This window comes from Entelurus aequoreus, linkage group LG05 (assembly GCF_033978785.1).
Source record: "Entelurus aequoreus isolate RoL-2023_Sb linkage group LG05, RoL_Eaeq_v1.1, whole genome shotgun sequence".
NCBI lineage: Eukaryota > Metazoa > Chordata > Actinopteri > Syngnathiformes > Syngnathidae > Entelurus > Entelurus aequoreus.
In genome coordinates this window covers 2,985,400-3,001,337 of record NC_084735.1, presented here as the reverse complement: position 1 = coordinate 3,001,337, position 15,938 = coordinate 2,985,400, and the positions used below count along the sequence as shown (strand labels likewise).

At 39.9% G+C, this 15,938-nt stretch overlaps 1 protein-coding gene across 4 annotated transcripts in view; it reads right to left on the bottom strand.

Moving 5' to 3' along the window:
• Positions 1 to 4,190: 4,190 nt before the first annotated feature.
• The window catches only part of LOC133650026 (rho guanine nucleotide exchange factor TIAM1-like), a 141,379-nt gene continuing 129,631 nt past the window's right edge, over positions 4,191 to 15,938 (bottom strand). For all 4 annotated transcript variants that reach the window (XM_062046774.1, XM_062046773.1, XM_062046775.1 and 1 more), the window contains exons 23-28: positions 13,542 to 13,650; positions 12,288 to 12,343; positions 12,116 to 12,212; positions 11,722 to 11,809; positions 8,066 to 8,238; positions 4,191 to 5,941 (exon numbers count right to left, since the gene is read on the bottom strand). In XM_062046774.1, the coding sequence (XP_061902758.1) occupies positions 5,421 to 5,941; positions 8,066 to 8,238; positions 11,722 to 11,809; positions 12,116 to 12,212; positions 12,288 to 12,343; positions 13,542 to 13,650 (1,044 nt within the window). In that variant the 3' untranslated portion in view covers positions 4,191 to 5,420. The remainder of the gene's footprint in view (positions 5,942 to 8,065; positions 8,239 to 11,721; positions 11,810 to 12,115; positions 12,213 to 12,287; positions 12,344 to 13,541; positions 13,651 to 15,938) is intronic.

The following is a 15,938-nucleotide window of genomic DNA, read 5'->3' as shown; positions in this document are numbered from 1 at the left end:
CTGTTTTTGGGGGACATTTTGGTAAAAAAACGACAATTTTTCACACACACACACACACACACACACACACACACACACACACACACACACACACACAGGACATAAATATGTGACGTCATGTGACTTAAGTCTGTTTTTTGGGGGACATTTTGGTAAAAAAAACGACAATTTTTCACACACACACACACACACACACACACACACACACACACACACACACACGCATACATACACACACACAGGGCATAAATATGTGACGTCATGTGACTTAAGTCTGTTTTTTGGGGGACATTTTGGTAAAAAAAAATGACAATTTTTCACACACACACACACACACACACACACACACACACACACGCATACATACACACACACACACACGCATACATACACACACACAGGACATAAATATGTGACGTCATGTGACTTAAGTCTGTTTTTTGGGGGACATTTTGGTAAAAAAAACGACAATTTTTCACACACACACACACACACACACACACGCATACATACACACACACAGGACATAAATATGTGACGTCATGTGACTTAAGTCTGTTTTTTGGGGGACATTTTGGTAAAAAAACGACAATTTTTCACACACACACACACGCATGCACACACACACACACACACACACACACACGCATACACACACACACACACACACACATACACACACGCATACACACACACACACATAGGACAAATATGTGACGTCATGTGACTTAAGTCAGTTTTTTGGGGGACATTTTGGTAAAAAAAAACAAAAAACGACCTTTTTTTTTTTTTTAAAGGACAATTTCTGCGTCCTTCTCCAAAGGCGAAGACACTTTTTGCGATACAACAATCAGTAACTTTCTTATCTGGGAGAGAAAAGATCCCGATTCAGCAATAATGAGCATTTTGAGTCAAATGTAGAAAGTTTATTATTTGCCATACAAATGATAATCCACGTAGCGTGTACCAACACGGTCGTCAAAGAAGTACAAAGAGGGAGGGGCTTGAGGGGGGGGGGGACAAGTGATTGTGCCTCACAGTCTAAAAAGTCTTTAAAAACCACTTTCTTGTCCTCCATGACAGTCTTTGTTCGTAAGTGCAGGTTGTGACAGTGAAACAGCACCCTCTGGTGGACGAGCGCGGGAACTGCAGTGAAGATGACTTGAGATGACGACACGGGAAGAGGTTGGTCCTTTGGAGATGACGTCACGAGCAGGAAGTCTTTCAGGTAAGTTCGTATTGTTGTTTTTTTTCAAGGAAGATGAACTTATTAATTATTATAATTAACGAAGGACCATTCGTTGGCATGAAAAATGGGTTAAAAGTGGCATAAACATCAAACAAGTCGCTTCTTTTAAAAGGATGGAAAAAAAGCTGAAAGTCACAAAAATAGTCAGTGGAGAAGTTTTGGCGGGAAGACCAAAAAAAAAGACTTCAGGGACATAAAAAGTCTTTTTGTGGACAACATTTCATGTTTTGCTGGATTCTACACCTTTTTAATCAGCTAACACTGGCAACAGTCGGGTATGACACAAAAAGACTGATTTATAAATAAGTCATTTAGTCATCTGATATTTAGTCCAAACAAGACATTTAGAGTTTTTAAAATGACTGATTTTAAAAAGGACGTGTAGTTTTTTTTAATGACATTCCGTCGGGTATGATTTAAAAAACAAAATACACATTTAGTTTAAAAAAAAAAATATTTTTTTAAATAGTCAGATTTTTTTGATTTTTTTTAAATGTCCGTCGAGTACGATTTTAAAAAAGAAAATATTTAGTTGGGAATTATTTTGATTTGCAAATGGCATGAGTCGGGCATGATATAAAAAAGAAAAAAGAAAAATGTTTGGTCAGATTTTTTTTTAAATGACAGTTTAGTACGAATTTTAAATATTTAGTTGGGTATGATTTTTTTCAAATGGAATTTAGTTGAGTATACATTTTTAAAATGACATGATACACAAACATTTTTTTTTAAACTGACAGTCGAGTAAGATTTGAAAAAGATTTAGTTGGGTATGACTTTTTTCATAATGGCATTAGATCGGAATTTTTTTTTTTTTTTTTTTAATGGTGTGATTTAGAAAATAAATTCAGTCAGATTTTTTTTAAATGTCAGTTAAGTACAATTTTAAAAAGAAAATATTTAGTTGGGTATGATTTTTTTCAAATGGCATTTAGTCAAAAAAATTTTTTTTTAAATAGCATTATGATCGAAGAAAGACATTTGGTCAGATTTTTTTAAATGTCGTTTTTAAAAGAACATATTTGGTTGGGTATGATTTTTTTCTATTGGCATTTAGTCAGGTAAGATACAAATACCTTTAGTCGAGTATTTTTTTAAAATGGCATTTTAGTCAGGTATAATCTAAGAAAAAGACATTTGGTCAATTTTTTTATAATGACAGTTGAGTACGATTTTAAAAAGATTTAGTTGGGTATGATTTTTTTCAAATGGCATTTAGTCAGGCAAGATACAAATACCTTTAGTTGAATATTTATTTTTTTTAAATGGCATTTTAGTCGGGTATGAGCTAGCAAAAAGACATTTGGTCAGATTTTTTTAAATGACAGTTGAGTACGATTTTAAAAGATTTAGTTGGGTATGATTTTTTTCAAATGGAATTTAGTTGAGTATATTTTATTTTTTAAATGGTATGATTTAGAAAATACATTCAGTCAGATTTGTTTTAAATGTCAGTTAAGTATGATTTTAAAAAGATTTAGTTGGGTATGATTTTTTTTCCAAATGGAATTTAGTTGAGTATACATTTTTTAAAATAACATTTAGTTGGGTATGATTTTTTCCAAATGGAATTTAGTTGAGTATACATTTTTTTTAAATGACATTTAGTCGGGTATGATATATAAATAAATACATTTAGTCAGATTAAAGTGACGGTGGCGTAAGATTTTAAAAATAAAATATTTAGTTGGGTATGATTTTTTTCCCAAGACATTTAGTCGGGTATGATTTTTCAAAATAACATTTGGTCGGTAGTTTAAAAAAAAAAAGACATTTAGTCCAGTATAATAAAACTTTTTTTTTTAAAAAGACATTTAGTCGGTATGATTCCTTAAAATAAAATTTGGTCGAGTAGTTAAAAAAAAAAAAAGACATTTAATCCAGTATAATAAAAAAAAAAAAAAGAAGACATTTAGTCGGGTATGATTCTTTAAAATAACATTTGGTCGGGTATGATGTATAAAATACATTTCGTTGAGTGTAATTTTTAAAAAATACATTTAGTTGGGTATGGTTTTTTCCAAGACATTTAGTCGGGTATGATTTTTCAAAAGAACATTTGGTCGGGTAGTTAAAAAAAAAAAAAAGACATTTAGTTCAGTATAATAAAAAAATAATAATAATAAGACATTTAGTTGGGTAAGATTCTTTAAAATAACATTTGGTTGGGTATAGTATATAAAAGACATTTTGTTGAGTGTAATTTAAAAAAAAAAAGACATTTAGTTGGGTATGATTTTTCCAAGACATATAGTCCAGTATGATTTTTCAAAATAACATTTGGTCGAGTAGTTAAAAAAAAAAAAAAGACATTTAGTCCAGTATAATAGTAATTTAAAAAAAAGACATTTAGTCGGGTATGATTTTTCAAAATAACATTTGGTCGAGTAGTTAAAAAAAAAAAAAAAAAAAGACATTTAGTCCAGTATAATAAAAATAAAATAATTAATTAAAAAAGACATTTAGTTGGGTATGATTCTTTAAAATAACATTTGGTTGGGTATGGTATATTAAAGACATTTCGTTGAGTGTAATTTTTAAAAAAGACATTTAGTTGGGTATGATTTTTTTCCAAGACATTTAGTCCAGTATGATTTTTCAAAATAACATTTGGTCGAGTAGTTAAAAAAAAAAAAACATTAAGTCCAGTATAATTTTAAAAAAAGAAAAGAGAAAAAAAAAAGACATTTAGTCGGGTATGATTCTTTAAAATAACATTTGGTCGGGTATGATGTATAAAATACATTTCGTTGAGTGTAATTTTTTAAAAATACATTTAGTTGGGTATGTTTTTTTCCAAGACATTTAGTCGGGTATGATTTTTCAAAATAACATTTGGTCGAGTAGTTTAAAAAAAAAAAAAAAAGACATTTAGTCCAGTATAATAAAAAAAATAATAATAATTTTTAGTCAGGTATGATTCTTTAAAATAACATTTGGTCGGGTATAGAAAATAAAAGACATTTTGTTGAGTGTAATTTTAAAAAAAGACATTTAGTCGGGTATGATTCTTGAAAATGACATTTGATTTGAAAAAAAGACATTTAGTCGGGTATGATTCTTGAAAATGACATTTGGTCGGGTATGATGTATAAAATACATTTCGTTGAGTGTAATTTTAAAAAAATACATTTAGTTGGGTATGTTTTTTTCCAAGACATTTAGTCGGGTATGATTTTTCAAAATAACATTTGGTCGAGTAGTTTAAAAAAAAAGACATTTAGTCCAGTATAATAATAAAAAAAAATAAAAAAAATTTTAGTCAGGTATGATTTTTTAAAATAACATTTGGTCGGGTATAGTATATAAAAAACATTTTGTTGAGTGTAATTAAAAAAAAAAGACATTTAGTCGGGTATGATTCTTGAAAATGACATTTGATCTGAAAAAAGACATTTAGTCGGGTATGATTCTTGAAAATGACATTTGATTTGAAAAAAGACATTTAGTCGGGTATGATATTCTTTAAAATGACAATGATTTGAAAAAAGACATTTAGTCGGGTATGATTCTTGAAAATGACATTTGATTTGAAAAAAGACATTTAGTCGGGTATGATTCTTGAAAATGACATTTGATTTGAAAAAAAGACATTTAGTCGGGTATGATATTCTTGAAAATGACATTTGATTTGAAAAAAGACATTTAGTCGGGTATGATATTCTTTAAAATGACAATGATTTGAAAAAAGACATTTAGTCGGGTATGATTCTTGAAAATGATTTGAAAAAAGGCATTTAGTCGGGAATGATTGACAAAAAAAACAGACGTGACGTTCCTAATATTTTGGCCATGACATCACTTCTTTACGGCGCCGCGACTCCAACAAACAAAAAAAGGTTGAAGCGATCCCGGCGATGAACTTTGACTTCAGACGGCGTGCGGCACGTGACCTTTGACCCCCGCGCGCCATCTCGCACGAGTCCGAATGAACGGGGTGAACTTGAACGCATCACCGTGGTCCTCACGGAGGGACGGAGTGGAGCCTCGCAGGTGTACCTAATCAACTGGCCAGTGTGTGCTGTACGCGACACACACACACACACACACACACACACACACACACACACACACACACACACACACACACAGAGACACACACACACACACACACACACACACACACAGAGACACACACACACACACACACAGAGACACACACACACGCGCGTCAGAAGATGTCGTCCCTGCGCACCCACACCACGGCGTGCTGGTCCTGGTTGGCGACGCCCTCGGCCGCACAAGCTTTGAGTGGCGCCACCTTCAGGGTGGGCGTGGCGCAGCGAGCCAGTCGCTCGGGGGCGTCGTCCTGCGTGACCCCGCCTCCCGTCTGCCCTTGTCCATTGGGGTCCCGGCTCCGCCCCTCCCCGCCGTCTATCTCCATGGCGTCCAGACGCAGGTGCAGGTCCTGAGGTCGGAGCGCCGCCGCCCTGACGGACTTGCAGTAGTCGTCGTCGTCACTGAGGATGTCCGTCTCCTTCACCGTGATGGCGCCGTGCTGCTGGTGGTCAAACTGCTCCTCCACCCAGCGGTCCGTGTCGTTGGCGTGCGCAGGTGCATGCTGGGAAGTCTGGTGGGCGGAGTCACAGTCGGCGGCGGCGTTGTTGTTGCCGTGGAAGGCCAAGTCCGTGTCGATGGTGAGGCGCTTGCGGACCAACTTCCTGCGGGGTAACGTGCGCGAAGGAGCGGACGCTGCGGGGAAGCCACACCTGCGTCAATGGAAGGTTCCGGCAGGCTTCACTGCACGTCTTCAAATAGATCTGTCTCCTTTCTGCAGTGAGTGTGCTAACCTAGCATGATGCTAAAATGCAATGTAAGCATGTAGCTGTGCTAATGTTGCTAACCTAGCATGATGCTAAAATGCAATGTTAGCATGTAGTTATGCTAATGTTGCTAACCTAGCATGTAGCTATGCTAATGTTGCTAACCTAGCATGATGCTAAAATGCAATGTTAGCATGTAGCCATGCTAATGTTGCTAACCTAGCATGATGCTAAAATGTAATGTTAGCATGTAGTTTTGCTAATGTTGCTAACCTAGCATGATGCTAAAATGTAATGTTAGCATGTAGCTAAAATGTAATGTAAGCATGTAGCTGTGCTAATGTTGCTAACCTAGCATGATGCTAAAATGTAATGTAAGCATGTAGCTGTGCTAATGTTGCTAACCTAGCATGATGCTAAAATGTAATGTAAGCATGTAGTTATGCTAATGTTGCTAACCTAGCATGATGCTAAAATGCAATGTAAGCATGTAGCTGTGCTAATGTTGCTAACCTAGCATGATGCTAAAATGTAATGTAAGCATGTAGCTATGCTAATGTTGCTAACCTAGCATGATGCTAAAATGTAATGTAAGCATGTAGCTATGCTAATGTTGCTAACCTAGCATGATGCTAAAATGTAATGTAAGCATGTAGCTGTGCTAATGTTGCTAACCTAGCATGATGCTAAAATGTAATGTAAGCATGTAGTTATGCTAATGTTGCTAACCTAGCATGATGCTAAAATGCAATGTAAGCATGTAGCTGTGCTAATGTTGCTAACCTAGCATGATGCTAAAATGTAATGTAAGCATGTAGCTATGCTAATGTTGCTAACCTAGCATGATGCTAAAATGTAATGTAAGCATGTAGTTATGCTAATGTTGCTAACCTAGCATGATGCTAAAATGCAATGTAAGCATGTAGCTGTGCTAATGTTGCTAACCTAGCATGATGCTAAAATGTAATGTAAGCATGTAGCTATGCTAATGTTGCTAACCTAGCATGATGCTAAAATGTAATGTTCGCATGTAGTTTTGCTAATGTTGCTAACCTAGCATGATGCTAAAATGTAATGTTAGCATGTAGTTTTGCTAATGTTGCTAACCTAGCATGATGCTAAAATGTAATGTTAGCATGTAGTTTTGCTAATGTTGCTAACCTAGCATGATGCTAAAATGTAATGTAAGCATGTAGCTATGTTAATGTTGCTAACCTAGCATGATGCTAAAATGCAATGTAAGCATGTAGCTGTGCTAATGTTGCTAACCTAGCATGATGCTAAAATGCAATGTTAGCATGTACCTATGCTAATGTTGCTAACCTAGCATGATGCTAAAATGCAATGTTAGCATGTAGCCATGTTATTGTTGCTAACCTAGCATGATGCTAAAATGTAATGTAAGCATGTAGTTATGCTAATTTTGCTAACCTAGCATGATGCTAAAATGCAATGTAAGCATGTAGCTGTGCTAATGTTGCTAACCTAACATGATGCTAAAATGTAATGTAAGCATGTAGCTATGCTAATGTTGCTAACCTAGCATGATGCTAAAATGTAATGTTCGCATGTAGTTTTGCTAATGTTGCTAACCTAGCATGATGCTAAAATGTAATGTAAGCATGTAGCTATGCTAATGTTGCTAACCTAGCATGATGCTAAAATGTAATATTAGCATGTTGCTAAACTAGCATGATGCTTAAATGTAATGTAAGCATGTAGCTATGCTAATGTTGCTAACCTAGCATGACGCTAAAATGCAATGTTAGCATGTAGCTATGCTAATGTTGCTAACCTAGCATGATGCTAAAATGCAATGTTAGCATGTAGCTATGCTTATGTTGCTAACCTAGCATGATGCTAAAATGTAATGTAAGCATGTAGCTATGCTAATGTTGCTAACCTAGCATGATGCTAAAATGCAATCTTAGCATGTAGCCATGTTATTGTTGCTAACCTAGCATGATGCTAAAATGTAATGTTAGCATGTAGCTATGTAATGTTGCTAACCTAGCATGATGTTCAAATGTCATGTTAGCATGTGTGTGGTCACCTGCTCTGTTAATGGCGGGCCGAGACCCCTTCAGGGCGCAGAGCCTCTTGCCCCCAAAGGGGACGTACTGCTGGCTGAGAGGCAGAGACTGGCTCTTCAGGAGCTGCCGGCGTTGTTTCTCCCTCAGGACGCAGTGGACCGCCTTCAGCAGCTCCTTCTTGCTCTCTGGGGAACTGGCGGGAAGACACGAGATGCTAAATTATGTTATGACTTCCCTCTCCCCAGCCAGCTCCTCCCGGGGGAACCCGAGGCGTTCCCAGGCCAGCCGGGAGACATAGTCTTCCCAACGTGTCCTGGGTCTTCCCTGTGGCCTCCTACCGGTCGGACGTGCCCTAAACACCTCCCGGGTGGCATCCTGACCAGATGCCCGAACCACCTCATCTGGCTCCTCTCCATGTGGAGGAGCAGCGGCTTTACTTTGAGCTCCTCCCGGATGGCAGAGCTTCTCACCCTATCTCTAAGGGAGAGACCCGCCACCCGGCGGAGGAAACTCATTTGGGCCGCTTGTACCCGTGATCTTGTCCTTTCGGTCATAACCCAAAGCTCATGACCATAGGTGAGGATGGGAACGTAGATCGACCGGTAAATCGAGAGCTTTGCCTTCCGGCTCAGCTCCTTCTTCACCACAACGGATCGATACAGCGTCCGCATTACTGAAGACGCCGCACCGATCCGCCTGTCAGTCTCACAATCCACTCTTCCCCTACTCGTAAGCAAGACTCCGAGGTACTTGAACTCCTCCACTCGGGGCAAGATCTCCTCCCCAACCCGGAGATGGCACTCCACCCTTTCCCGGGCGAGAACCATGGACTCGGACTTGGAGGTGCTGATTCCCATCCCAGTCGCTTCACACTCGGCTGCGAACCGATCCAGTGAGAGCTGAAGATCCTGGCCGGATGAAGCCATCAGGACCACATCATCTGCAAAAAGCAGAGACCTAATCCTGCAGTCACCAAACCAGATCCCCTCAACGCCTTGACTGCGCCTAGAAATTCTGTCCATAAAGGTTATGAACAGAATGGGTGACAAAGGGCAGCCTTGGCGGAGTCCAACCCTCACTGGAAACGGGTCAGACTTACTGCCGGCAATGCGGACCAAGCTCTGACACTGATCATACAGGGAGCGGACCGCCACAATAAGACAGTCCGATACCCCATACTCTGAGCACTCCCCACAGGACTTCCTGGGGGACACGGTCGAATGCCTTCTCCTTCTCCAAGTCCACAAAGCACGTGTAGACTGGTTGGGCAAACCCCCATGCACCCTCAAGGACCCTGCCGAGAGTATAGAGCTGGTCTACCGTTCCATGACCAGGACGAAAACCACACTCCTGAATCCGAGGTTTGACTATCCGGCGTAGCCTCCTCTCCAGTACACCTGAATAGACCTTACCGGGAAGGCTAAGGAGTGTGAGCCCACGATAGTTAGAACACACCCTCCGGTTCCCCTTCTTAAAGAGAGGAACCACCACTCCGGTCTGCCGATCCAGAGGTACCGCCCCCGATGTCCACGCGATGTTGCAGAGTCTTGTCAACCAAGACAGCCCCACAGCATCCAGAGCCTTAAGGAACTCCGGGCGGATCTCATCTCAGCTTTTTAACTACCTCAGCAACCTCAGCCCCAGAAATAGGAGAGCCTATCACAGATTCCCCAGGCACTGCTTCCTCATAGGAAGACGTGTTGGTGGGATTGAGGAGGTCTTCCAAGTATTCCCTCCACCGACCCACAACAGCCGCAGTCGAGGTCAGCAGAACACCATCCTCACCATACACGGTGTTGGCAGTGCACTGCTTCCCCCCCGAGGCGGCGGATGGTGGTCCAGAATGGCTTCGAAGCCGTCCGGAAGTCGTTTTTCATGGCTTCCCCGAACTCCTCCCATGTCCAAGTTTTTTCCTCCGCGACCGCTGAAGCCGCACACCGCTTGGCCTGTCGGTACCTGTCCTCCGCCTTTGGAGTCCCATGAGCCAAAAGAACCCGATAGGACTCTTTCTTCAGCTTGACGGCATCCCTCACCGCCGGTGTCCACCAGCGGGTTCTAGGATTACCGCCACGACAGGCACCAACCACCTTGCGGCCACAGCTCCAATCAGCCGCCTCGACAATAGAGGTGCGGAACATGGTCCACTCGGACTCAATGTCCAGCACCTCCCTCGAGACATGTTCTAAGTTCTTCCGGAGGCGGGAATTGAAACTCTCTCTGACAGGAGACTCTGCCAGACCTTCCCAGCAGACCCTCACAATGCGTTTGGGCCTCCCAGGTCTGTCCGGCATCCTCCCCCCACCTTCGCAGCCAACTCACCACCAGGTGGTGATCGGTAGAAAGCTCCGCCCCTCTCTTCACCCGAGTGTCCAAAACATAGCTAGACTAATCCACTTTAAAATAACATAGCTACACTAAGCTACGTTAACATAAGCTAGCTACACTAAGCTACGTTAAGACAGCTACACTAAGCTACGTTAACATAAGCTAGCTACACTAAGCTACGTTAAGATAGCTACACTGAGCTACATTTAGATAAGATAGCTACACTGAGCTATGTTTAGATAGGTTGGCTACACTAAACTACGTTAACATAAAATAGCTACACTAATCTACGCTGAAATAGCTACACTAATCTACGTTAAGATAAGATAGCTACACTAATCTGCTTCAAGATAAAGTAGTTACGCTAATCTACTTTAAGATACGATAGCTACACTACGCTACGTTAAGATAAGCTAGCTACACTAAGCCATGTTACGATAGCTCGACAGAGTTACATTTACTAAGATAGCTAGACTGAGCTACGTTTGGATAAGCTAGCCACACTGAGCTACGTTATTAAGATAGCTAGATTTATCTATGTTTAGATACGCTAGCTACACTAATCTACTTCAAGTTAAACTTTTTACGCTAATCTACGTTAAGATAAGCTAGCTACACTAAACTACGTTACGATAGCTAGACAGAGCTACATTTAGCTAAACGAGCTAGACTGAGCTACGTTTATATAAGCTAGCTACACTGAGCTACGTTTATATAAGATAGCTACACTAAATTACACTTATATAAGCTAGCTACACTAAGCTACATTATGTTAAGATAGCTACACTAAGCTACATTAAGTTAAGCTAGCTACACTAAGTTACGTTAAGATAACATAGCTACACTAATCTTACTTCAAGATAAACTAGTTATGCTAATCTACTTTAAGATACAATAGCTACACTAAGCTACGTTACGATAGCTAGACAGAGCTACATTTAGCTAAACTAGCTAGACAGAGCTACGTTTATATAAGCTAGCTACACTAGGCTACGTTAACATAAGCTCGCTACACTATGCTACGTTAAGCTATGCTACGTTAATCAATGCTACATTAACTAAACTGGTAAATAAGAAACAGTAGACTAAGCTGAGCTAAGTTTCACTTGACCGCCTAAATTAAGCTAGGCTACATTACACTAAACTGGTTAAATTAAGCGCCTTTAAGTATGCTATACTAACACTAATGTAAGCTATGCTAGTTTAAGCTATGCTACATTACACTAAACTGGTCAAATAAGCGCCGCTAAGTATGCTATGCTAACAAGCGCCGCTAAGTATGCTATGCTAACAAGCGCCACTAAGTATGCTATGCTAACAATAATGTAAAAAAGACAAATGAAGTAGACACCTGCAGCACAACTGGAAAGCTCGTTCAGGTCTTCCCTCGGATTCTGACCTGGTGTGCAGGATCTCACACACGGACGAGTCTTCGGAGTCTGCAACGTAGCGACAAACGAGAAAACAAACATTGGCCGCCATTTACTTCTTTGCTAATTGTTGCAACGTTCCGAGGAGAAACATTTCGGAGATTCCTTGACATACATCAACTGTTACCGTGCTAATGTTAGCATGCTATCATGCTAGCATTATAACTTTGTTTTTATAACTTAAGTGCATTACAAATGCTAGCTGTTAAACCGCTTTATTGCTATCATGCTAACATTAGCGTGCACATTTTACACATGCTAACTGTTAGCATGCTAATGTTAGCATGTAAGGCAGGGTGTCGTCAGTCGACATACTCGCTAAGGCGCGGACTTGCAGGGAGTCGGTGGCGATCATGTGGCGGAAGCGGATGGGATCCTTGTCGTCGCTCACCGACGCTCGGTGAGATCCACCCTGAGGCGGAGAGGAGGAGGAGAATTAGCGACATGCAGTACACGGACACGCCAGCAGGGGGCACGCGCTACTCACTCTCTTGCGGTGCTTGGAGGAGTCTTTGTACACCAACACCAGCGCTGCTTTGAAGACTGCGGGAGAAAAGGCAAGAAAGCTGAGGTGATACTTGCTCATAACATCCATACGGTATCGATACGATACCATACCAGCTTTTATTTGGTCATGCGGGACGTTGGGAAATGTTTCGTCAAGTCAAATGAGTCAAACAGAAAAGGTGCAACGTAATAAAATTTATTTTTAGCATGATAATCGTTAGCATGCTAACAGTTAGCACGCTAACAGTTAGCATATTGACCATACCAAGTTAGGACTTAGGTAAAATTGGTTAAAAAAAAGTTAGCATGCTAGAAGGTAGCATGATAGCATTCCAACAGTTAGCATATGTAACCTACCAAGTTAGGACTGAGGTGTACGGCGGTAAACTTGATTTAAAAAGTTAGCATTTTAGAGGTAGCATGATAGCACGCCAACAGTTAGCATATGTAACGTACCAAGGTGTTCCGCGGCAAAATTGGTTTAAAAAGTTAGCATGTTAAAGGTAGCATGATAGCATGCCAAGTTAGGACTGAGGTGTTACGCGGAAAAATTGGTTTAAAAAGTTAGCACGGTAGCATGCCAACAGTTAGCATATGTAACATACCAAGTTAGGACTGAGGTGTTCCACGGCAAAATTGGTTAAAAAAGTTAGCATGCTAAAGGTAGCATGATAGCATTCCAACAGTTAGCATATGTAACGTACCAAGTTAGGACTGAGGTGTACGGCGGCAAAATTGGTTAAAAAAAGATAGCATGCTAAAGGTAGCATGATAGCATGCCAAGTTAGGACTGAGGTGTACAGTGGCCAAATTGGTTGAAAAAGTTAGCATGTTAGAAGTAGCATGATAGCATGCCAACAGTTAGCATATGTAACATATCAAGTTAGGACTGAGGTGTACGTATTGGTTGAAAAAGTTGGTAAAAAAAAAAGTTAGCATGCTGGAGGTAGCATGATAGATAGCACACTAAGTTAAGACGGTGGTGTTCCGCGGCAAAATTGGTTTAAAAAGTTAGCATGCCAGAGGTAGCATGATAGCATTCCAACAGTTAGCATATGTAACATACCAAGTTAGGACTGAGGTGGCCAAATTGGTTGAAAAAGTTAGCATGTTAGAAGTAGCATGATAGCATGCCAATAGTTAGCATATGTAACATATCAAGTTAGGACTGAGGTGGCCAAATTGGTTGAAAAAGTTAGCATGCTAAAGGGTACTAGAAGGTGTTTCTACTCACCAAAAGCAGCCAAGTCGGGGTCTTTCTTGCTCTTGGCCAGAGCAGCAGGCGGGTTGAGCCACACCACACTGGAGTGCAGCAGCAGGTCTCCCATGGAGAGGTCGGCCACCTGGCGGGAAGAAATTAGCATCAGCCATTTTACATGGCGATTTCAACGCCGCCAAAGTTGCTAATGAAAACTACAACTAAGACGAACGTTAGGATCAAACAGCTACAGTACAATACTTGCAGTGTAAACACTTTGTAGGGCGCAACATTGCAAAATAAGCTACTTCCTAGTTAGACAACATTAGCAATTTTACATGGCATGAAAAATAAAATACCACTAAGGTGAATGTTACGACCAAATAGCTGGTGTGTACTAAGTATAGTACTTGCAGTACAAACACTTTGTAGGGCGCAACATTGCAAAAAAAGCTACTTCCTAGCTAGACAACATTAGCGATTTTACATGGCGATAATTTGGTCATGACAAAATACAACTAAGATGAATGTTACGACCAAACAGCTGGTGTGTACTAAGTATAGTACTTGCAGTACAAACACTTTGTAGGGCGCAACATTGCAAAAAAAAAAGCTACTTCCTAGTTAGACAACATTAGCGATTTTACATGGCGATAATTTGGTCATTACAAAATACAACTAAGATGAATGTTACGACCAAACAGCTGGTGTGTACTATGTATAGTACTTGCAGTACAAACACTTTGTAGGGCGCAACATTGCAAAAAAAGCTACTTCCTAGCTAGACAACATTAGCGATTTTACATGGCGATAATTTGGTCATGACAAAATACCACTAAGATGAATGTTACGACCAAACAGCTGGTGTGTACTAAGTATAGTACTTGCAGTATAAACACTTTGTAGGGCGCAACATTGTGAAGTGAAGTGAAGTGAATTATATTTATATAGCGCTTTTCTCTAGTGACTCAAAGCGCTTTACATAGTGAAAACCCAATATCTAAGTTACATTTAAACCAGTGTGGGTGGCACTGGGAGCAGGTGGGTAAAGTGTCTTGCCCAAGGACACAACGGCAGTGACTAGGATGGCGGAAGCGGGGATCGAACCTGCAACCCTCAGGTTGATGGCACGGCCGCTCTACCAACCGAGCTATACCGCCCACAACATTGCAAAAAAAGCTACTTCCTAGCTAGACAACATTAGCGATTTTACATGGCAATAAGTTGGTCATGAAAAAAAAATACCACTAAGATGAATGTTACGACCAAACAGCTGGTGTGTACTAAGTATAGTACTTGCAGTACAAACACTTTGTAGGGCGCAACATTGCAAAAAAAAGCTACTTCCTAGTTAGTAAACATTAGCAATTTTATATGGCGATAATTTGGTCATGACAAAATACAACTAAGATGAATGTTACGACCAAACAGCTGGTGTGTACTAAGTATAGTACTTGCAGTACAAACACTTTGTAGGGCGCAACATTGCAAAAAAAGCTACTTCCTAGCTAGACAACATTAGCGATTTTACATGGCGAAAATTTGGTCATGAAAAAAATATTACTAAGATGAATGTTACGACCAAACAGCTGGTGTGTACTAAGTATAGTACTTGCAGTATAAACACTTTGTAGGGCGCAACATTTTTTTAAAAAAAGCTACTTCCTAGCTTGACAACATTAGCAATTTTACATGGCGATAATTTGGTCATGACAAAATACAACTAAGATGAATGTTACGACCAAACAGCTGGTGTGTACTAAGTATAGTACTTGCAGTACAAACACTTTGTAGGGCGCAACATTTTAAAAAAAAAAGCTACTTCCTAGCTAGACAACATTAGCGATTTTACATGGCGATAATTTGGTCATGACAAAATACCACTAAGATGAATGTTACGACCAAACAGCTGGTGTGTACTAAGTATAGTACTTGCAGTACAAACACTTTGTAGGGCGCAACATTGCAAAAAAAGCTACTTCCTAGCTAGACAACATTAGCGATTTTACATGGCGAAAATTTGGTCATGAAAAAAATATTACTAAGATGAATGTTACGACCAAACAGCTGGTGTGTACTAAGTATAGTACTTGCAGTACAAACACTTTGTAGGGCGCAACATTTTTTTAAAAAAAGCTACTTCCTAGCTTGACAACATTAGCAATTTTACATGGCGATAATTTGGTCATGACAAAATACAACTAAGATGAATGTTACGACCAAACAGCTGGTGTGTACTAAGTATAGTACTTGCAGTACAAACTCTTTGTAGGGCGCAACATTGCAAAAAAAGCTACTTCCTAGCTAGACAACATTAGCAATTTTACATGGCATTAAGTTGGTCATGACAAAATACCACTAAGATGAATGTTACGACCAAACAGCTGGTGTGTACTAAGTGTAGTACTTGCAGTACAAACACTTTGTAGGGCG